The 23837-nt window shown below is 32.3% G+C and overlaps 2 protein-coding genes across 6 annotated transcripts in view; one reads left to right on the top strand and one right to left on the bottom strand.

Moving 5' to 3' along the window:
* LOC125059760 (odorant receptor 2a-like) overlaps positions 1-1518 on the bottom strand; it is a 119263-nt gene extending 117745 nt beyond the window's left edge. Inside the window, exon 1 of the mRNA XM_047664309.1 lies at positions 1339-1518. Coding sequence (XP_047520265.1) covers positions 1339-1518 — 180 coding nt within the window. The remainder of the gene's footprint in view (positions 1-1338) is intronic.
* Positions 1519-6968: 5450 nt separating this feature from the next.
* On the top strand, positions 6969-23352 carry LOC125059597 (synaptotagmin 1). Of its 5 annotated transcripts, none has more exons than XM_047664074.1 (11): positions 6969-7100; positions 13653-13742; positions 14483-14635; positions 15058-15200; positions 15409-15507; positions 15764-15958; positions 16037-16213; positions 19016-19133; positions 19621-19754; positions 21179-21384; positions 21974-23352. In XM_047664074.1, exons 2-10 carry the CDS (start codon positions 13655-13657, stop codon positions 21371-21373), a joined length of 1302 nt encoding a protein of 433 aa, XP_047520030.1. In that variant the 5' UTR covers positions 6969-7100; positions 13653-13654; the 3' UTR covers positions 21374-21384; positions 21974-23352. The 5 variants fall into 5 exon arrangements, with proteins under 5 accessions (XP_047520030.1, XP_047520033.1, XP_047520031.1 ...); XM_047664077.1 differs by lacking the exon at positions 6969-7100 and adding an exon at positions 12583-12718 and having other exon boundaries at positions 15415-15507; positions 19025-19133; XM_047664075.1 differs by lacking the exon at positions 6969-7100 and adding an exon at positions 12583-12718 and having other exon boundaries at positions 15415-15507.
* Positions 23353-23837: the final 485 nt, after the last annotated feature.

Here is a 23837-nt window from a genome sequence, read left to right as displayed (position 1 = left end):
CTAGCTTCATGTGGCCGGCGAAGCTAGTTTTCAGTTGGCTAGTAAGCAGGAACCACGCGTTTTGTTTATTTTTGTTACCGCAAGGTGTTTTTGAGGTTTTAAGATGCCCAAACTAAGTATGAATATTAATTTAAAATTTGTACAACGTTAAAAAGACAAATCTAAACACTATTACACTACTTCTATTTCGAAATACAAATTATTTCCAATTTTATAAACTGAGATACTACTGACTTATTAGAATACTGAACGAAACTTTTCTATATAAAATAAGGTTCTTCAGGCTGTTGGTGTTTTATGAGCACTCGTAAGAAAAGAATCACAGATTTCTTTAGGAAATTGTCGAGGATTGATCGCCGTCACTACTTATTTTCCCTCTTAAATCTCATTTCTATGTTACAATCTCTGCCCCTGATCGGAGAAGAAATAAAGCTAAAATCAATATGGAATAAATATATCGCGGTTATCTTCGGTTTAGTCGTCGTCAAAATTGCTTTAGGATAAACGTTATAAATCAGAGTGTTATACGAATCTTCAAGAGGTATTTTATATGTAAATACATACCTATACCAGTATTTGGTTGAACGCCCTAATCTCAGGAACTGCTTTAAATTGAAGAATTATTTTTGTTACGGCTAGACCGTATCGAGGAATGCTATATGTGAAAGATGTATAGGCTAGAGTGATACCGTTGTGTAACTATTATAAACAAAATCCCGCATTAAAACTGGTATATTTTAACTATAATACTTTATGCTCGCTTATCTCTTGAATGGTCCAGTGAATAGTTTATCTCGCTCTTACAACTTGATTACTAACATTGATGAAAATATTGATGTGTTTACAACAGAGTCAAGTAGTGGGTCCGCGAAAAAGGGTTTTTAAAAACTTAAAGTTAAAATGAGTACAACCGGTCCGATTTGAGGTCCGTTTAATACTAAATATTACAAGTGTTCTATTATATTTATATCCTATTCTTAAAGGCCTACGTGACCGTTGTGCTGACACATTGTTCTCACGCTCTACAAGGAAACGTTACTTAGTAAGAACTAAGAGTGGTTCGTAAATCATGTAACAGCACTTCGGCTATTGAAATATAAAGGATCTTTGTACTACTATGTTGCAATGGTTTTTGTTTATATAAAATATAATTATCCTATGATGGTGACACACGGGATTATATAACTCCTCCCTCCTTAAGAGCGAAATTATCAGGGGATTGCACATGCAAATTCTGATTATTTCGCCACTGCAACATATTAATAATCTTATTTTTTTATAAAAAACACAACAATTAGCAAAATACAATAAAAGAGTGCCTAAACTAATGCTTTTCACTTTCACTGAATTGCCCATTTCACTATCACTATCTATGTTAAGTTGTTTCAGCATGTAAGACATGTGTTGCAGGTCACTAAGGTCCATTCCTTGTAAGTTTACTGGATTCTGATTTTCCTTAGAGTTCACTGGTGGCTGTAACTCCAGCAGCTTAATGGATGGGATACGTTCTGATGACATATTTTCGGTATGAACACTGTTGATGTAATTGATGTTGAGATCGCAGGGTTAATCTATAGTAATTATATATGTTCCCTTTATAGAGTTTCGGCTTATCTCATTTTTGCAATTCTTTTGAATAATGATTTGATTACGGGTGTATAATATTCATCTATTAGTTGATATTTTTTGTACCTTTACCTCTTCTATAATTACTGTATTCTGGTAACAGTTGGATGGGTTTTCCTTGAAGGTCATCAACTCCTCAATGGATGTCGTTTCAGGATACGGTGCCCCTGTTTTCTTGTGTGCAGAGATAATTTTCCTCAGAGACTTGTTTGCAAGGCTGTATAAGCGGTAAGTATGTTACACCTTTCACCAGGATATAGGGATATTTAGGAATGATTATTAAGGTTAGGTTTTTAGGGTCATGAAAGATAGGTAAGGGTAGGTATTTTATTATAACTATAAGTTGAATTGGTTATTAAAGCTACCTCTAATACAAAAGTTATTTTCCTGTCTATCTAATAATATGTATGATTTAATATTAATCGTATCTTTCTAATTCGCTTATTTTTATATAAAGCGTTCTAAAATTACTTACAAAAAGATTATATAAACTTAAAACATATAGTATAGTAGAGCATTATTATTGCATATATTGCATTATTTTCTTTAGTACTTATGTCTATTAAAATTTTTTTTTACACGTTTTAGTTTTTCGTCCATAATTTTTTTGAGTTATTGTGTAATATTTTCTGATGAATTAATGAGTCCATCTAACATTTTGAAAACAACTGTTAAACGCTTGTTTGTGGAAATTTTGTTGATTACCTAATTGATTTATTAACTGTTCATATCGTTGAGCATCTTCCTGATCTAAGTTTCCAGTTATCATTTTAATAATAGAACCTAGAGGGTTCAATATTCCTCTTCGTACTCGGTGTGAAGGGATTATTTGCCTAATCTTTTCAGTAGTTATTCTTTGCAAATACTCTACTTGTTCCCTAATTCCTAAAAATTCTTTAAACTAAGGCTTATCATCACTTACTATCTTACTAAAATTACTATATTTCCTATTGTTATATCCTAATTCCATCAGTAGGCCATTTAAATCTAATACCTTAAAAATAAGCCAGTTATCCTGTTGGATGAAGGCTGTTCCCTGTCTTACGGATCCCTGGATTGTTTTCAACCTTTTGAAGTTGAAGGCCCAAGCTGGGGCTCGTGAGTGTCATCATGATCACTAAGCACCACCTTTGAAGGTCGTTTTATGTTTTTAATTTTTACCTTTTTGTGTTTACCTCTAATTGTAATAGGGATGGTGTTTCTTTCAGGTTTTCCTGTAACTATGGCCTTTTCAAAACAAGGTTTGTCCTTACTTCTGCGAGTGTTTATTAATTTTGTGTAAATTGTTTTCCCTTCTGGCAACGGGACGTCGGATTCGCTACCGCGTTTTTCTCTAGAGTTTTCCTTAAACGTTAACATTTTATCAGATATGTATTTGTATAAAACTTTTATTCTTTTGGCGTGATCTTTAATTAATTTTTGCAAGTATCGTTTCTCGAAGTCTATATTGAATGCGTTTTCAGAATCTACATGGCCAAACACTACTTCAAACGGTGTTAAAGTTGTTACAGTATGAATCGCAATATTATATGCCATGATGAGTGATATAATAGATGCGGCATCGGTACATTGTTGTTCGTATTTTGTCAGTCTGTTAATTTCAATTAAGGTGGAATGAAAACGTTCAACTATTCCCATTGAATTAGGGTTCCTAGGCGTGCCGATATGTATTTGGATTTTATAGAGTAACATCATTTCTTTCAATAGATCGTTGTTGAATTCAGTACCAGGGTCGCAGCTTATTTTCTTAGGTATGCCGTAAAATGAAAAGTATTTTATTAGTGCGCGGATAACGTCAGGTGTGCCGTTACTAGGAATTTCAATTGCCTGTCTTAGTTTGCTAAAAGCGTCAACTAAGGTGAGGTATGTTTTTCCTTCGATACTAAATATATCTATAAATAATTCCTGGAATGGGGCATCTTGCGTTTGAGTTAACTGTAAATATGGTTTCAAAGGCTTTCGGTCATATTTCATTTGTTTACAGGCTTCACAAGAATTAATTACTGCTGATATAGTTTCATTCATGTTATTCCAAAAGAAGTGTCGCCTGATGCGTGTAAAAGTTTCTTGAATATCTCTGTGACAGGTTTTTCCGCGATGAAATTTCAGAATAACGGCATTCTGTTCATTTTCATAGTCAATAAAAACGATTCTTTCCGTAGACTCATAAAATTGAATTGATCCACCTTTAAAAAGCCTAATTACCATGTTGCTGAATTGTTTGCGATGTTCCGTATATCCGAAATATATAAAATATTTCTTTTTGGGTTTTATGTATTCTTTCAGGAATTGTTTGATTAAATAATTACACAATTACTCAATAATTATAGCTCACAGAATTTGATGTGAATCTAACTTATAATTAGGTACACTTACTTTAGGGGTTGCAGAATTTCATGCACTAACCTACTTACTTCTATGTTTCTTTAATTTACTTATTACAATTTACATTTATATGAATTTAACTCTAACAAAGTCTTAAAACTATCGTTAAGATGAGAGATGTCGATCTCAAAATAACAAAAGAAAAGTGGAGAGGGCTGGATTTGAAAGGTGAAAAGGTGACTTACCAGTACATCGCTGCCTCAACACTCGCACAAAATACCCTTAACGCTTTTGGATTTGCGTTCTTGACAAATTTATTTGTTCTTTTGAATAGCCGTTTTTAGCAATCGCGACGTAGTTTCCCCTTTTTAGGTAAGCAGAATTTGATGCTCGAACCGATAATTGAGAAGTACGTGCAGCTAGAGCGACTATCCTGTCCTCAGCGCCAGTCAAGTAGTGGGTCCGCGAAAAAGGGTTTTTAAAAACTTAAAGTTAAAATGAGTACAACCGGTCCGATTTGAGGTCCGTTTAATACTAAATATTACAAGTGTTCTATTATATTTATATCCTATTCTTAAAGGCCTACGTGACCGTTGTGCTGACACATTGTTCTCACGCTCTACAAGGAAACGTTACTTAGTAAGAACTAAGAGTGGTTCGTAAATCATGTAACAGCACTTCGGCTATTGAAATATAAAGGATCTTTGTACTACTATGTTGCAATGGTTTTTGTTTATATAAAATATAATTATCCTATGATGGTGACACACGGGATTATATAACTACAGTCTTCCAAGTTGTTTATCATGCTCTTAATGACGTTTTGTTTTGGTTATTTTTGTAATTGTAATTGTTATTATTTATCTTTTTAGTTTTAAATATTATTATTTTTCCATTTTTAGTTATTATTTTTTGTGTTTTTATTTTTATTTTGTGGTTGTTTGTTTAAAATTTTCCTATGATAGATTGCTTATGTTCTAATGTAATTTATGTGTATGTGTGTTAAATTTGTGATGTCATATTTTCTTGTATTTTTAAGGCATACTCATTGTTTAAGAATGTAAAAATAAATAAATAAAAGAAACAGACGAATTCCAATTATGAATAATTTAACAACGTATACAAAATAATCTTCAAAGTTTTGGCTAATGCAAAGCATTACAATTCAAAGTTACCTAGTTGTCTGGTAAACTTAAACTTTGTACTTAGCTAGCATTATTTATTATTCATTTTACCTTTCAAGTGAATTAGGCAGCATAGAGAATGGGATATTCTAACGTCGGCTTGTTAATTATTGTTATCTAAATATATTGAGATAGTTAAATTATTTTTTAAATCCTTTAAAAAACATTGTGTTTAATATTTCTTACAATAGTAACTTCAGTTACACTATTTGTTTAATTTTATTTAGATTGCAATAAAACTTTGAAAATGGTATTTAAAAAAACAAATTTTTTCTATAACTATTTTGACTAATGTAATTTTTGGTCTCTGTCATATTGTGTTCCCGCTGACATTATTATTTATATATTATTCAGATTCAGTTGTAAGAATAAACAGCTCTGTTTATTTTTACGACTTTAATTTTTTTTATAGAACAAATAAATTTCCTGCAATCGGGCAGGAGGCTCATCTGATGTTAAGTGATACCGCCGCCGCCCATGGACACTTTCAATGCCATAGGGCTCCCGAGTGGCGTGAAAAACGCTCAGATGTGGAACGACGGGCGACAAGGTGATTCATTGCTTGCCTCGCAATAGAAAATACCAGTGGCTCTTGGACTTTACCTCAGATTGCTGTATCTATTTTGTGATAATATATTTTCTAATAGACAAGTTGGTGATCAGTCTTCTGCACCTGACCCATGCCGACGAATATTAGGTCTAAAATTCCTCGCGATGTTTTTCATGCGCACCAATGCGCACGTAGTACGAAGAGTTATTTTTAATTATAATAATTGGTGCATCTCCGGGGTCCGAATCTAAGACCTAGGATGAGAGTCACACTAAGCCTGTTGGCTCCGTGGTTTTATCCGTGTTTAGTAATTTATTCTATAGCCGGTCGTGTAAAGTGGATCCCAATACTAATAAAAGTAGAATGCAAAGGAATACGTTGAAATATAGAGTTCAACAAGACTTTTTAGTTAATAGTACTTAATAATAATTTCCTAGGACAGCGCCATCTATGAAAAAAAGGTAGCATAAGCATTCGCAAGGTTTTAGAGGCGAAAAAGGTTCTAGTTTCAGTTCAAGTTGCAAGCTTTCGACGTCGAAATATTCACGTTCCTTTAATTCTAAAACATTACAAAAGATGTCATTAAATATTGTTTATTAAACTAAAATCTTTCTTCCAGTAAATCATTATAATAATAAAAGTCATTTAAATATGTATTTCAACTATTACTATTTAAATTAACAATAAATATAAATTTAATAAAGAAATAATCGTTTGCCATGTAGTTTAATTGTAACTGAATTTTTTACCTTCTAGCAGTGTCTTCGTTTGTTTAAGGATTTGGCTAATAAAAATAATCCTCACCTATATTGAAGGGACATAAAAACCTTTGTGGCCTAGAAATGTTAGATGGCGATATGCCAGCAGCATTGCCCTACAATGGTTTTATCGGCACGTTTATACGGTTCCAAATACTTTAACGCACAAAAATCAATGAAGTTTGGCAACATAAGAAAAATTTAACTCCTGCAACGCTTGAAGCGCTGTAAACTTTGGACAAGTTTACCCCACCTTATTCCCTCGAGGATTAAACAGGATGTGTTCCAAACACCGCATAACTCAATTTCCTGTTCTCTAATACGTATTTGAATGAAGTTTGGGGATTAAATTTTAATGTCGAAAACATGATAGCTTGTACTACAAAATTAATCTTATTATCTTCGAACTTCTTTCGACAGTAAACACAATTCATTACTTATTGTAAATAAGGCTTCATTTTTATTTCTTTGTGTTAAAGCGCTACATTCGCTTGAGGCGTTTAAACGATCAGACACTGACAGCGGCGCTGAGGCGTTTAGTTTCAGGGGCAAAACGTCCCCACGCGGCTGTTCAATTGAACAAATCTCTGTGTAAACCCCCTTACATAATGGAAATCTAACTAAATCGCTAAATATACAGAAAAAGATAATAACTCAGTAAGTATTTTTATATCATAATTAGCATCCGAATTTTGTATATTGTAGAATGTATTCGCGTATTTTAATTAGATTTGAAGTGTAAATAATGATAGGAATTCAATGAGACGATAACTGAAATAACACTTGGTGATATCTGTATTTCCGTTCATTGTTCTGTATAACGATATAAAAACAATTCAGCTGCTAATTTACAGGTTTTATACTTCCTTTTTAACTGCTAATTCTTGGGAAGAAATTAGGATGTATTTACAAAATTTCAAATTAATATAATAGAATGCTTCAAATATGATAAAAAAATACGTTTTAAAAGAAATATTGTATTTCCTCTGCGCAGTCAACCAGCGCAGTATAAACGTAGAGTACGTATGACATTAATAATACATAATGTGAATTTAGTGTATTGAAAAATAAGTTTTTGACTGTACAGTACAATATAGTAAGGCTTACAGTACAATATAGACACGTTTTTGGTTTCGATATGACAAATAAATCTCTACAGCACATAATATCCTTTCGAGTATATAGACACTTATATATTAAAAGAGTTCATCAATAAATTAACTATAAAAGTAAATTATTATTGATTTATGAAAAATACAAACAAGAACGGTGTAACATAACTACTAATTTTAATGGCTAGTTAGATCCTGATTTAAGAAAGTATAAATTACTTTGATTACAAAGTATTTTACTAGAACTTAATCTTTACTTAAGCAACTATTAACTCAGGTTCTAACTTCCTAGTATATGTCTTGGATTATCCGTTTTAATATTTACGATTTTAGTCCAGCACAGTTTTAGTCAACCAGAAATAATAATTATTTGATAAGCAAATCGTAATCAATAATTCTAGTAGAGTATTATATTATTATACTAGCCGATCCGGCAAACGTCGTTTTGCCATGTATATCATTTATAATAAAAAAATAGGGGTTGATCGTAGAGGGTTGAAAATTAGGGGTTGTATGTATTTTTTAATTCTGTAACATAAAAAAAAATAAAAAAATTTTTTTTATCTATAAATAAAAAAATAAAAATTAGGGGTGGACTACCCTTAACATCTGGCGGGCTTATTTGTGAATCTAAACCATTCCCAGATCCGAAAAATTTCATCAAAATCGGTCCAGTCGTTTAGGAGGAGTTCAGTCACATACACACGCACACAAGAAATATATATATATATTAAGATAGTGTATAGTATTATTAATATTTACATTCATTAATAGTTTTCGTGAACATACCGAATAACTTCATTTCACATTAAGAGTCATATATCGAAGAAAAAGATTACACTTATCAAATATAAGTTGTGTAAGCATCACCTGTGAAGATTAAACAAATGTACAAACAGGAACATGTACATTAAACAATTACTACTCGTAATTTGTGCCTAACTATACGTATAGTTATAGTCAGTAAGGTTTTATTACACAATAATAAAAGTAATGAAGTGACTCCACAATCCAAGCTAGGACTGGGACTCAGCTTGCATTTGTTTCTTTCGTCATTTTGTTTGAAACACAAGTTGATCAGTCAGCTTTTTACCGGATACATGTAGATTTTTGGGTTTGAGACACGCTGGAGGGTTCTAAGAATCGCGATAGACAATTGCTTTTAATATTATGTAAATAAAATTAACTTATTAGAATTTTTGTCAATAAGGATACCTTTTTAGTTATTTGGTGTAGCATATAATATAAGTCAGCAACGTAATGCCACCACAACGCCGGGCTCGCGTTAATTCTGACTCCCAGACGGCAAAGCAGTGAATTTTGACATTGGAAAATCGTTTTTAGTTTGTATTAAGTGTTGTTCTTAAATCATACTTCTAAATCACAAAAAGCCAAATGTTTTTGTGATAACTTTAAGTGTAAGGAATTATTTTTTGCCACCGACTGAGTTTGTATGAGAATACATACTATACAGTACGAACAATATTCACTAGTTTATTCTATCGTCTAGAAAAAAAATAATAATACACTTTTGAGCAGATTAGTAGTATTGTTTAAATTATGCGTGGACAGAGCATAAGTATAAAATTAAAAAAAAAATATTATGACATAATATAATTAGGATAGAAATGGTAAGTCCTGACCAAGGCCAGCGTCAGATGCTCTCTCTAAGCCCCTATTCCGAGGCGAGATCTCTAGGATCGATAGTTTCGAGGCTAATACAAACAACCCCATCAAGGTTCTAGCCTTGACATGTGTTGCTTAACTTTTAACGGATAAATCTTTTGTAATCTACATTCGCTTAGTATATGTATTATCAATGTTTTTGAGTATAAGTCTTATTTACATCTATTAAAAGTCAACATTTGTTCATGAGCAAGTATTTTTTTACACAAAAAGGTACACACTAGACTGATAATGACAACAATATTTATTTATTGACCATTATGAACATCATCATAAAAATTAATTCCAATCGCCTCATAAATCTAAAAAAATAATAGTTTAACAAACGTGCAGTCGCTTTGTGCACTAATTTATAAAGTAATAGACAACTGAGCAGTTATATAATTCTTAAGTTTATACCTACTGAAAAATTAGGCGCACGAATTAATATTTTTATAAAAGTATTATAAAACTAATTTCGCGACAATAGATGGCGTTAATGGCGTCATATCAGTAGACTCAACAATTAAATTGTTATGTCACAACTTGACATATCAGTCTCTTGTCTCTGACCACAATTGAAAAGGACTCACTACGTCAATCCATGAATCATGAATGACATTTATTTATTTAAATACCATTAGAAGATTTGTTATATTATAAACATTTTAAAATTGATCTCTCAGAGTCCTTTAATGCGGTCTCAGATTCAAAAGCTAAATACATATGAAAAATACGTAAATAGTGAAACGTTACGTCTGCTACTAAAATTCATATTTAAATTTAGTTCCTAATCCTTTTTTTAAAGAATATTTTCTTGTTGTAATGTCATAAGCAAGTCCGCTGCATGTTAAATTTAAAAATGTCACCGAGCAAACCATGTTAACATCAAGATTTTATAAGCGACATTGTTCAAAAAGTTGGAATGAGGCCAACTCCCAACATCATCTTAAGACGAATTTTTTGCCTTAGTCTATGACTTTGTAGATGTCCCCTAAATCTCTTTTAGAACCTTATATCAATGGTGTTATGTGTGGGTCGAATGAGTTTAAAATAATTCAGTTTACATATTTCGCGTTCCTACACAAGACTGCTATGGTTACATTTATACAAACCACATCGGTTTTCTAATAGTACATCTTATGATTAAAATGAAATAATTCTGAAAAATAAATATGTATTTAAAAAAGCTTGGAGCACCATAGTCGTTAATGTTACCAGCATACATGGTTCCAAATGTTGTTTTCTTGTGAAGCGGCTGAAAAAAATAAAGCATGCAAGTACAGGGGTCTAGGCTCAGAATATGATTTTGTCCCATTCGGTGTCGAGACCCTTGGTCCGTGGGGTTCTAGCGCTTTAAGGCTCTTTAAAGAAATTTCAAAAAGGTTAGTCGACATCACAGGAGACCAAAGATCTGGCAGCTACCTCGGACAAAGAATTAGTCTAGCAATTCAAAGGGGGAACGCTGCCAGTATCTTCGGAACCTTGCCTAAAGGGACTCCTTTTAATGATATATTTTAATTTATGTTAAGTTTAGTTATTTATTTCAATGTATATTATTTTATTATTATATAAGTGATATTTAACATTATTAGTCAAAGTCAATTCTTATATTAATTGTATCGTACATATCGAGAAAGATTACCATTTTACGCAAATACAATAAGTTCTAACCTTATGTTTATCATTATGTTATCGTAATGTTACGATCTACGTTAAAACTAATAAGTAATTTAAATCGAATTAACAGAAGAGGATATTTAACATAAGAAAATGTGCAATAGCACTACTTACAGTCTCTATAAAGGGGAAGACACTCAGTTATTTTCTGAGGTCAAACATAAAGCAAATATTCATTACGTTTGTATAATCTTGTTCGGATCTGAATCGATTAGTAAATTGTAGCTAAACATTTCCCAATCACAAAAAATCGCAACAAAATCGATCCATTTGTTTAGTACGATGCCACATACACAAACTAATTACAAATATCCTTTTTGCGTCGCGGGTTAAAACATAAACTAATCCTAATGATTCGTTTATTTTTTTTAAACAAATCAAGAAAAAAAAAGACTCTTCTATCTTAATCGAAAATACCGTAAATTTTCCTGGTAGTAACTCTAAACTCGCCAGTTAGATCTAGAAAATTCTAAAGAATATACTCTAATGGAGGTTATGATATTTCAGGAATGGCTTTATTATAAAGGAAAAAAAGAAAATGTGCACACTCACTTACAGGAAATTAATAAATTATTCCAAATATTTGGTTGTTCTTTAAGAAATAGCGACTTTAGGATTACAGTAGCACATATTGCGGTACTTAAGGTCTTAACAAAAAGTATATTGGGGGACTTGGGAGGTATATTTTATTAATATATGACTGCTAATTTTCATTGGATGTAAGAAGATGAAGATGTCTTTTTGTGTTTAGTATAATCCAGTACTATTTTCATGTAAAGTACCTACTAGGTATTCACGTGTCGCGCAAAATGTAACCTACTTAGTTATATTAGTTGCATATTGAACTATAAGGGCGGAACGTTGCACCTACACGTTATGGAAATGTTTTTAAATATTTTGCGTGGGCTTTGACTATAAATCGATTCGTTGAAAAGGTTACGCCATTTTTAAAATGAAAATAGCTATACAAACCAATTTCTTAATAGTTTCATCGTCTTTGCAGAACATTTTCCTCATTTAGGGTTTCAGCCTTCTAAAAATATATCTATTGAATATTTTATCTTTGATGTTACGCCACGACTACTTAATGCTCGAGGTCCTTCATGTGTTATCTCCCTTCACTTTAAAGCTTAAATAACCGCTCACACCCATTTTCTTTAAAGACAAATAGGTCTATATTATATCGAGGGAATACCTTAGTCCTCGTGGCCTGAATTCCCGGACGGATAGGAAGCGTACTTATAATAACAGTACTTTAGCCGAGTTCTTTTTAATAGGTTCTATTATATAAGGTTTGTTATGAGTTTTGACCCCGATTTTGTAGCTCTACAAGTTCAGTGTTCTATATCATGCAAGGCTGTCATTTTATAATTTCATTCGACATAACAATTATTTTGTTCTAGAATCATTTCCTATATATAATTAAGTTATTTCAAAGGAATCATTTCTTTCCTTTCTAATGAATGTTTAAACGCTAAATAGATTTTGTAGCGAAGCAAATAATGTATAAATATCGAAATTCTCGTCTTGCTCGACGTTTTGAATGCAAAGCCTAAACAGAGGCAGGTTTCATTCAGCGTATGTAATAGCATTTGGTGTAAAGTCTTCAAAGTACGCAATGTGTGACGTAAACGTGAGATAGCTGCCTGAAGGCACTGCGCCGCGCAGCGACATCGATCCGTTGCGCGCGCATCACCGTCCCAGCTTCTAGCACGGGAACATCCATTCGAAAATCTTTGATGGAAATGAATCTAAATAGTGCTTAGTGGTAGCCTGAATAAACATTCGGATTTGCTGAAGTATCACGTTATATCAAAGGTCAGTTCATATTTCATTTAATCCCTGAAACCGAGTTAAGTACCCATCCAGATTTTATCCAAGCTTGGAGTGTACTTTAAATAATTAATCATTTTTTGAAGTGGAATCTGCGTTATTTCTCGAATCTTTTACGGGTATTAATTTTTAATATTGGCGCAGACAACAATCGATTCGTACCTAGGTATTATATTCTATATTTGAGTTGTGGTTGCATTCTTTTCTTCTGCTTATTATATATAATCATATATGTTTAAATATAAAGCCATTGAAATTGATTAATTTATGTACGAGATTTCAAAGACTGATTTGCAACTAGCCATGACCCAGAAACTACCAGAATTAGGTATTTTTCATATGTATTTAATATAACCTTTTTTGACATACAATTAATTACTTCAATGACCTCTTATATCTCAATTTTCTCTGAGGTATGGTTAACATATTCGTTTCAAATTAAGTAATTTTAATTTAAGTTAAGTTTTAATTTGATCATTGTTATTTAATGTATGGAAGGAATAATACCTTGTAATGTTAATATTAACGCAAAATAATTTAAGAGCTATTAAGAAGCCTCATAAACATTTACATAGCATTAAAACCTTATGTTTATAATTACTACAAAAGATAAAGCAGCGAAGGCACTGATGCTTGTCTCTCATACAGTGATCAATCATCATGCGATTTTAAATATACTATTAAACCTTAGAAAGATAATTCATTCATATACTGTAATTCATTTAGAAGAGACTGTTAAGACGTATCAAAGCTTCTAAGCCGTACACTATTTGTGTCTCAAAATATATGTGAGAATAGAAGCATACGAAGAGATTGCTGATGCTGTCCTTACTGTATGTTACGTTAATAATACGGTGACCATCGCATTATATAGTAATAGTCTTTTAATTGAAATAAATTGAAGTTCTTTTGTTGCCAGTCATGTCACCGCATCTGCGATGGCGCCGGGAAGCGGAGGCCCCTCCCAAGGTGGAGGCCAGCTCAACCTCTGTCACCATTCAGGCTCCAGGTCTGTATAATTTTATTAGCAAGAAATAAGAGAAGAACAGTCTTGTCTTAGAGTCCGTAGACTTTTTTTTTTTAAAGACAATTCACACCAATTCACTTAGTCACATGCTAAGCTGGTGAAGCTTGTGTTATGGGTACTAGGCAATGGATATACATACATATCATAGATAGATAGACATATAAATACATATTTAAACACCCAAGACCTAAGCACAACACCAAATGCTCATCACATCGATGTACGTCTCAGCCGGGGATCGAACCCGGGACCCATGGATTCGCAGTCAGGGGTACTAACCACTAGACCAATGAGTCGTCTTAACTTATTACATATAATTAATTCTAGACTATAATTGAATTTTTGAATGTTTTTTAAGGTTATTGCTTGAAAGATAGGGCATCATTACTAAAATTATTTTACAATATAGAACCATATTTATGTTCAGCTCGTGTGGGCGTATCTATTAATATCCCGTAATAACGTTTCCTTATATTAAAGGGAAGCGGATCAATATTATCGTTAGAGTAAGAAGAATCTTTTCATTCATATTTCTAAATTTATATGCTATGCTACTTGAGTAGATACTAATATCAAGTTCAAATGGAGTCAATATTTTATAAGTATATAACAATTTCATACTAAATACCACCCGTTTAAACGTTATACTTTCGTTTAATAAAAATAAGGATGTAAACGATAAACTTGATATTAAAGACGATTTTCCATTTCCATTTTCTTAGGAACAACAAATGCCTCAATGACAGTTCTGACGGGATCTACAGAACCAGAGCTTCCCATCATCACGACGACACAGGAGAGCTTAATGGAGAAAACAGAACATTTGGCTCGGAATATGAATATTGAACCATGGCAGCTGGTTGCAATTCTAGTTGGTTAGTAGTTTTGAAACAAAGATTTTTGCAGGCTTTCTATGTGAAAATGAAGCAAAAAACAAGAACAAGTGTATTAGACAATTTATAAGTTTTTAAAGAGCAGTGATGGCTTTCTAGTCTAATCATGCGATTCTCAACGCTCTAATCGTCCGTTCAAATCTCGGCCGTGTCTCAATAGATTTCTTCGTAATTAATACTTGTTTGATTATCACCATCAAAACATCGTGACGTTTTGTCTAAGATTTAAAAATCATCAACCTTCAGGCACAGCTGACCGCTCATCAGCTATAAAAACCTAAACAAATTATAGAAAGCAGACGCAATTTGATTCCGCAGGCTTTTTTATAATGCAAAGATTGAGTACCTACATCACGTATAAAGGAACGCCGTGTCTAACTCTTAAATTTGCGAATCTATCACAGGGGTAGGGGTGGTGGTTTTGGGAGTATGCTTCTGTTGCATACGGCGGTGTTTCCGCAAGAGACGCTCCAAGGATGGCAAGAAGGGAATGAAGGGAGTTGATTTCAAGTCCGTCCAGCTCCTCGGTTCTGCTTATAAGGAAAAGGTATTGTGTTCGTTTAAATTGCATCCACTCCATTCAATTCAAGTATCAACAAGTATCACCTTTGTGGAAAGTTCGTATATTGAACTGATAGATTTGGGGAATTCCCTTGGTAAATTTTCAATATCAAGTTTGCCGTCACATTGACACTCACCTTTATTAATAAGAAATCCTATATTCATGTGAAATTTGCCGCGGGACGTGCATGTAGGTGCAGCCGGACATGGAAGAGCTAACGGAGAATGCAGAGGAACCTGATGAAGGCGAAGAAAAGAAAGAAGAAATAAAACTTGGAAAAGTTCAATATAAGGTAGGTAATGAAGAAACTGGCGGGCCGACCTGGAGGATGAAACTTAATGGTCTAAATATGTTGTTCAAAACTGCATACAGATCATATTTACCGGTTCATTTTAGCTTACATTAGACATCATCAAGTTTCATTTTCTGTATCCGATTTGTTTTCAATTGTTTTTTTGCATTTCCAGTTTTAAGTTCAATTATGTTCCTCACTCCATACTGATAACATTTTGTGTCACTTGGTATTTCATCATCACGTTGCTTTCCAGTTGGAGTATGACTTTAACAGTAACAGCTTGTCGGTGACAGTAATTCAAGCTGAAGAATTGCCGGCTTTAGACATGGGTGGAACGTCTGATCCCTATGTAAAAGTATATCTTCTACCTGATAAGAAGAAGAAGTTCGAAACTAAAGTGCATCGAAAAACGCTCAGTCCTGTCTTCAACGAAACTTTTGTGTTTAAGGTAAGATTACTGTCAAATGAACTGACTACATAAATTAAGCAGTTGATATGAGCACATTTAATGACCATTTGTACACAGAACGTTCCTTACGCTGATGCTATGAACAAGACACTGGTATTCGCGATCTTCGACTTCGATCGCTTCTCCAAGCACGACCAGATCGGTGAGGTGAAGGTACCTCTATGCCAGGTGGATCTTGCCCAGACTATTGAAGAATGGCGTGAGTTGCAGAGTGTGGAAGGCGAGGGTGGACAGGTGCGGTTCCGACTTCAAATAAAACTCAGATAACCTCTTCCTTCAGAACGTATTAATACTATTTTATACAACAGAGCAGGTATCATCCAATTTTTAGTAATTTTTATACTTTGGAATTATGAATAAAATGCAGATAAATATTCCATTAAATGGCAGAATAAGTGCAAAGGTATGTTGAAATTACAAAAATGTAAACAATTATACGGTTGAGTTACACCCAGGTCACATCAACAGTTCATTTTGGCTTACACACATTGCCATGTAGGTACTATGTATGGAGGTACATACGTACATAACATTCATATTGCACTTATAGTCATGGTACCTCAAACAAGGCGATGGGTACGCGGACAGTACTGAGAAAACTATTTTATATTTTTTCTTAGCTTTAGGCTACACTTGCAGATCACATCCAGGTTTTTTTTAAGTAAGTATTGGATGTGTTTTGCTTGTACGGCATTTTTAGTATTCTTCCCTTTAAAAATATGAACATCTAATACCAATAGTTATTTAAAATCGTAAAAATGTCATACGTAAGAGAAAATTTTCTAATATAACGTTTATAAAGGGAAAGAATATGATATTTTCAATTTACTGCACTCTTACTTTTTACGAGGATCCTTGATGGTGACATAAACTATATACTTCGACCACCGCCTAGTTGTATGTATGATCAAATATATATCAATTTCAGGGTTCATTAAAGTTCTATATTGGTATTACCACTCATTATTTAATGTGAAACGTAAGTACAGCGTAACAGTATTATCCAAAATCAAGCATCCTCAAAATGGATGATAACGTCATTTATTTTTTGATAAATTAATTTGGACAGCAAAAATGTATTTACTTGGTTTTTTTCTCTTTTTCTCCATATTTTCTCTGCTCTGCTTGGCTGTGTTTGATTGTGTCCTGACAATCTTGCATGCCGCTTCAAAACGAAATGATCATTCACGTAAGTATTATTTTGAGACACATCGAGATGTATATTTTGGAAAAATTCAAAAACACGTTTCATTGAAGTTATATAAATACACAGAATTTCATATGATTTGGTGAATAATAAGAAGTTTAAGTCGTAAATTGAGATATCAGCTAGGTATTTAAAGGAATATTATATAAGTTTCATCACCTTACCTATCATCACCCATCAAACCATATTTATTTTCAGTTTTTTATATTTTATTTGATCCATCCAACACTTTATTTATTTTAAGTATTGCGGCTGGGGAATGTTGCATGAATGTCATCACTGTCTACTAATATGTTTATGGCTCTGAATTATCATTTTCGAGACTGATGTTTTACTATAATCTATATAAAGATTAATTGTATATATAGACGACTTATTATAATCAGTATAAGTCTGCCAGCTAAGCCTCCAAAACCTGTCAATATAATATTCCATAAATAAAACCTATAACGTATTTTGACTCATATAATGATAATTCGGGGAAATATATCACTGTCGTCAGCTTATGTGAACACGCCAGCACGTATGTATGTCTCGTGTTCTTATAGTCACCGATATAATGAGCTTAATACAACGATTTAAAATAGCTTTTGAAATTAATGCTATAATAAAAAATTAATAATATTCGCATTAAAAGCTGTACAACTAACAATAATACTATTTATTGAGAAATTATTAACCTATGCGCAATTCAGCCAACGGTCAAGTAAAAACTTTTTAGAGTATTTTTTTTATTGTCTATGGATACATAAAGGAGATCGTTTATTATTGCCGCTCATTTTAATCAAATGTATAGTTACGCACTTGTAGTGATAGCATTTGTTTAATAATGCAATATTATATGTTTATAGTGCGATGGTCTATGTTGCATTTATATGTGAAATCTGTGTAAGTATGTTTTATGTAATATGTTTATATATTTATCACACACTAAAGAAATTAGTGTATTTGTTCTTCGATTAAAAGTAATTTATTAGACGGTAATATGGAGTAGTCCAGAAGTGAGCAGACGCTGAATTCTTTAGTGGTTTAGCCATTCTTTATTTATTGCTATATAATCACTTTATTCAATAGATAATTGCGATCTGTTTCTAAAATGGCAATCCGGACGTCAGGTATTTGTACAATTTCATAAATACCATACAAGAGCAAGGGTAAGTTTATGATTTGAGCTGGGTGTCACGCTAATTGGCATCATTTCGGCAACAGATCGTAATCAAGTTTCGGCCAGGATGTGTGCTTAAACTTAGATTGGTTTGTTGTGAACGTTTTTGACATAGTCTTGTGTTATTCAATGTTTAGATGAGTTTATGCTAAAACGTTATACGTAACGCAATGGGAATATTGCCGAAATAAATGTTTATTATCCTCATAGATGCAAAATCCGTTTGAGCCCTTTATAAACTATGGTCTGTGGCATCTAATGCACTCTCGACATTGTTCATCAAGTGCGCAATTTTGTGATATATATAGCAATACTTGATGAACTTTGTTGGTTATCCTAAACCCCATAACAATGCTTCACTAGGACCACACGGTGCTAAAATTTTGTTTCGTTTTCTTTGGTTTAAAGAAATGTTTGTTACCCTTATCCGCCCTAAGCCGCGATTTAATGGCCCGTATTATATTTTACAATAGCTTTTTAAATCCGTGTATCAAAAATTATATTCCTTACACAAAATTATCCTAACAGTCTTTCATAGCTCACGAACCAAAACCCCTAATTTTGACAACGATAACACACAACAAATAAAAACGTTCTAATTAAGCAATTTTTTTTTAGTTTTTGTTTTTCCTATGATATATTGGTAAATACATGTGGGTTACAGGATAACAAGTTGGGAGATATATGTTTCTCGTTGAGATATGTACCAACTGCTGGAAAACTTACCGTGGTCATCTTGGAAGCTAAAAACCTCAAGAAAATGGATGTCGGTGGTCTCTCAGGTAAGAGAAATTTCAACGATAATTATTTTAAACTGTCTCAAATAAAATTCGTCTTTTTCAGGATTTAATAGGTAAAATTATTTTTGAAGTTATTTTTTATTCGAGTTAGTAGCTCATACAAAAAACATGCGTAAAAAATAGAATCTACGTGAAAATGTCGCCAGATTTCGTTTATAAATTTGTTTATAATTATATTCCATTTCATCCGTAATATTACATAGTTTTATCCACAAAACCTAAAACTGTTACTTTTCATGTCACAATTATATTTTTGGTGTAATGCGAATTAATAACACTTTATAACAGTCCAAGAAAGCATTTCCCATTTAACCATTTCAAAGTAGTTAGTACATCAATAATTTTATACCGTTCTCAGGTATATTGTAGATTTGTAAGCTTAATTGTGTAGCTTTCGTAGCATAGTCTTTATAGATGAACTAAATAATTTCTTTATCTTTTTCATATCTGCTCCTGTTGGTGACAACAGATCCGTACGTAAAGATAGCTCTAATGCAAAACGGGAAACGGCTCAAAAAGAAGAAAACGAGCATCAAGAAGTGTACATTGAATCCTTATTACAACGAGTCATTTACTTTTGAAGTACCATTCGAGCAAATACAGGTACGAGCCGAGATTGACACAAAATTTGATGTTGTGGCATACATCGAGAGCTTCTGTTTAGAGATGATCCTTTATTACTTGCAAATGCTCAGTTTTGTCAAGTTATTTTGGATTGTGTAAATTCTCCAATAGTCGCTCTTGATTATATGTGAAAATATTGGTGTTGTGATGATTGTACACCACTTCCTTTACTATCCTGCATACGATCCTACCGCTTTCTTGATCTTCAAATGTCTCCTGAATGTTAGATGTTGTTGCAACTGTTCCTTGATGTCTGTCGTTTACTGCTTTCCAATCTGCAAGTGTCTGCAGTCAAATTTTCTTTCCTTCGGTGTCAATTTTTATCTCCTATTTGTTCCAACTTTGCTTTTTCCTTTCCATTACAGTATTTATTTGAAATAATGCCTATAAAGTATTCAATGTTAGATGCTGACCTTTAACCGTGACAATGTCACAGTTAGAGATTTTCATTCCAACGGAATACTCTACAGTGCTTTGTTTTGATTGATATTGTTGAATTAAGTGGTGTTTGTAATCTCCCCTCGTAACTGCATTAAATGTCATGAAATCATTTTCATTTCTATTTTGCGATGATTTGCTATAAGTTTATTTGAAGCATTGTCAGCGGTAAGTACAAAATTTAGTATACAAAGAATTCAAGTAAGTAGAACAGGTACAGGTCACTTGGCCCATTAAATGGGAGACACAAGCTTATCATTTTGGTATATAGGCTCTAGTCACTATACCGATACATCGCATCAAACATTACAACTGAATAGTTAGGTACTTCAAAGGCAAATACATTGATTTTCACTCTAAATGGGTGAATTTCAATGATGACACGGTCCTACAATCCTTTTCCAAACAAAGGTACAACACGTAAGTCTTTTAGTCATTACATTAGTTATACAAGGGGGTGATATTTGTAGCAAGGTAACACTTTTGAATACAAAAACTAGGTATGCTAAAGAATACATCTTTTTACAATATCACACTAAAATCATGACGAGTTAATAGTATTGTCTTTTATTGACATAACATTTATACATAGAAAAACACTTTTTTAACGGATTTGAAGTTATGTTTTATTATAAATTTACAATTATTTTACATAATTTTAAATTGAAACAACGTTTCGCGTGCTTTACAGCGTGCGTGGTCACGGTGACTGAAGACGAAAGGTGTTGAATGTCAAAAAGTATCACAGCTGTAGCAAAAGTTGTGTTATCTGTATTTATTTCCCCGGAGTTGGTATCGACTAAACGTTGTTTAAATTTAAAATTATGTACAATAATTGTAAATTTATAAAACATAACCTCAAATCCATTAAAAAAGTGTTTTTCTATGACGAGTTAAATTTGATTTCTTCTTAAAAACTAAAATCAATACTTACTTACAGTTTGTTTGATTCTATATTTCAACAGAAAGTAAACCTAGTAGTAACTGTTGTGGACTACGACCGTATTGGAACATCGGAACCTATCGGTAAAGTCGTGTTGGGATACAACGCGTCCGGCACAGAGCTCCGCCATTGGTCCGACATGTTGGCGAGCCCGCGACGTCCTATCGCCCAGTGGCACACCCTGAAGGACCCCGAAGATGGAGAGAAGAAAGATTAAGGAGTCGAGAGGTACGGAATATATTTTTGGGTATATTAGCTATTGCCAAAATCGTTCATGTAATTATATTCACGTATAAATATATATATCTATGTGTAAGATTAGAAATGGTAGTAACTATCTAAATATAATATAAAGTATATCATATATTTTTAAATAATACCTACCTAGTATTTGTACATCTTGCACATTCCCAGATTCATCTCGTTATAACGTTTACTTACCAAAATTACGTGGATCAATTCTTAGCGATAAGGTTGTTGCTTTATTTAATTTTTCTACAAAATATGCTCTAAATATATAAATAATATTATCCCCATCATCTACAAACTGGAGACATTGGACTAATTACTTCTCATCCGGTATTTGACCCTTCATCGCATCATAAAAATTCCAATAGCTACTATGCGATGGCGAACAATAATAGCGGTCGCCAAGTTAAAATTTAAAAAATGCCTGAAGCGCCTGACTTCTAATATGTATTTATTGCATTGTCTGTCGTATCGTGTTATTCTCTATTTTATTAAATTGTGGTTCGATTGGTACTTCTATATTACGGAACTCATTCTCAACTAGTAATCATTTATTCGTATTTTTCAGAATCGCAATTCGGTGAACTACGAGAGAAAATAAACAACGCGAAAATCGTCATGAACAATCATATATTTTTATCTTATATCATTTGTTGTAGTAGATACATATTTAAATAGCAGAGTAGTTTATTTATACAGTTTGTTATCAATGTTCACGTACGATAACATTATTTTTTATTGGGAAATTATGTGAATTTTCAATCCACATAGGATTTATGATATTTACTATGTTAATCATTAGAATAACCACGACAAATATAAATCACAAAAATTCATATCTAGATAAAAACCCTTATGTGTCGACTGAAGGATTCTCAAGTAAATCAGTTTTACTTTATAGGTACCTAAATATTACAGTAAGATGTATTTCAATTTTCATATTAATTGGGGTGTGCTTTGAATTCCTTGATTTTGATAAATGCGATATCATTAGCGCCATTGTACGAACTTCTTACTGCATTATAAACAAAAAACTATGTAAATAAGTTGAATCCTGTTAAAATTATTACATTCTATTTTACTAAAAATGTAAGTGTTATTAGTCATTATGTATAAACCTTTAATTGTAATCGACGTGTTCCTCTTGAGAAGAGAGTATTTATGGATATTATTGTAACTATATCTATGTAGGAAATGCTTCACATATAAACTTTTCATAAATTTATTTACAATTCAACACTCTTTCTTGTGAGGAACAATGGCCTAGCAATTATAATTTCACAATAGGAACCAAACTTTTTCTTATTATATTTATTAACCTTGTCATTTTGTTTTCTAATTTGTAGAGTTAAGAAAATGTATTATACAAATATGTTAGGCATACCTAAACTTATCGAAGTAGAGTTTGTAAAAACAATTTTTGAAATAAGAATTGCTGCTAAATTGAAAATGTATCAGCGTTTAAAACTACTTCAATATTATACTATCACTTGATAATAATCTAGAAATTAATCTACCTATTTATTGAATGTTGCAAGTGTTAAATTATTTTTGTCATTCCCTTAATAAATATTTTTAAGAAAATTCTAGATATTTATCGCCTGTAAAAAGCAAGCTTTAATTATGTTGTAATTCAAATACCCATTTCATTTACTATATTTCTTAATAGTGTGTTGATTAGATGAACAATAAAATTATTTATGGAATATTAATTATTCTATTAAATATACCTGATTAGCTATTATGTGCTTGACTGTTGTTGATCTCAAATTTGTGTTATCATGTATATAATGTAATCACATGTTGAATTTTACGAACACATAATAATAGGAAGTAGGTACAAAAGTCGGGCTTAATGGATGTAGAGGAGCACCAACACGAAAAATGTAGAGATGTGGGTTCAAGTTCTGTATTTACCAATAAATATAGATATGTTAATAAAATATACTTTGCACTTTCAGTATTATAAGAAAATCCCAAAAGATGAGACCCCTAATTTTTCATAGTTGTCCCAATATTTGTGTATTGATGGAATATTTATGATTCCAAGAATAATTCTTATAAGGATCGCAAATTAAGATCAATTTTACAAATAATCTTGCTATAAAAATATTTATATTTTAAGCCTCTCAATAAAACATTTTATTAAATAAGCAGTTGCTAAATTTGTATCACAAGCTCTTATTTGTTTTAAAGTAAAGCCTGATAAGACAAAACATTTTTGTTTTTATATGATAAAATCTTTGAATCTCTGATTGTGTAATCAAGAGATAATTTTTATTGGCGGTCATTTTCGTTCATACAATGAATGCAATGCTTGAATATGACTGCTTGAAATATGAGGAGGCATACATTTACTTTTATTTCTTTTAGTTTTTACTAAGAAAGATAACAAATTGACAAAAACGCAAATATTTTTAAAATTTATAATT

Source organism: Pieris napi, chromosome 20, assembly GCF_905475465.1.
Source record: "Pieris napi chromosome 20, ilPieNapi1.2, whole genome shotgun sequence".
Taxonomy (NCBI): Eukaryota; Metazoa; Arthropoda; class Insecta; order Lepidoptera; family Pieridae; genus Pieris; species Pieris napi.
Note: the sequence above shows the minus strand (reverse complement) of the source record. Positions and strands in the feature narration are given on the sequence as shown.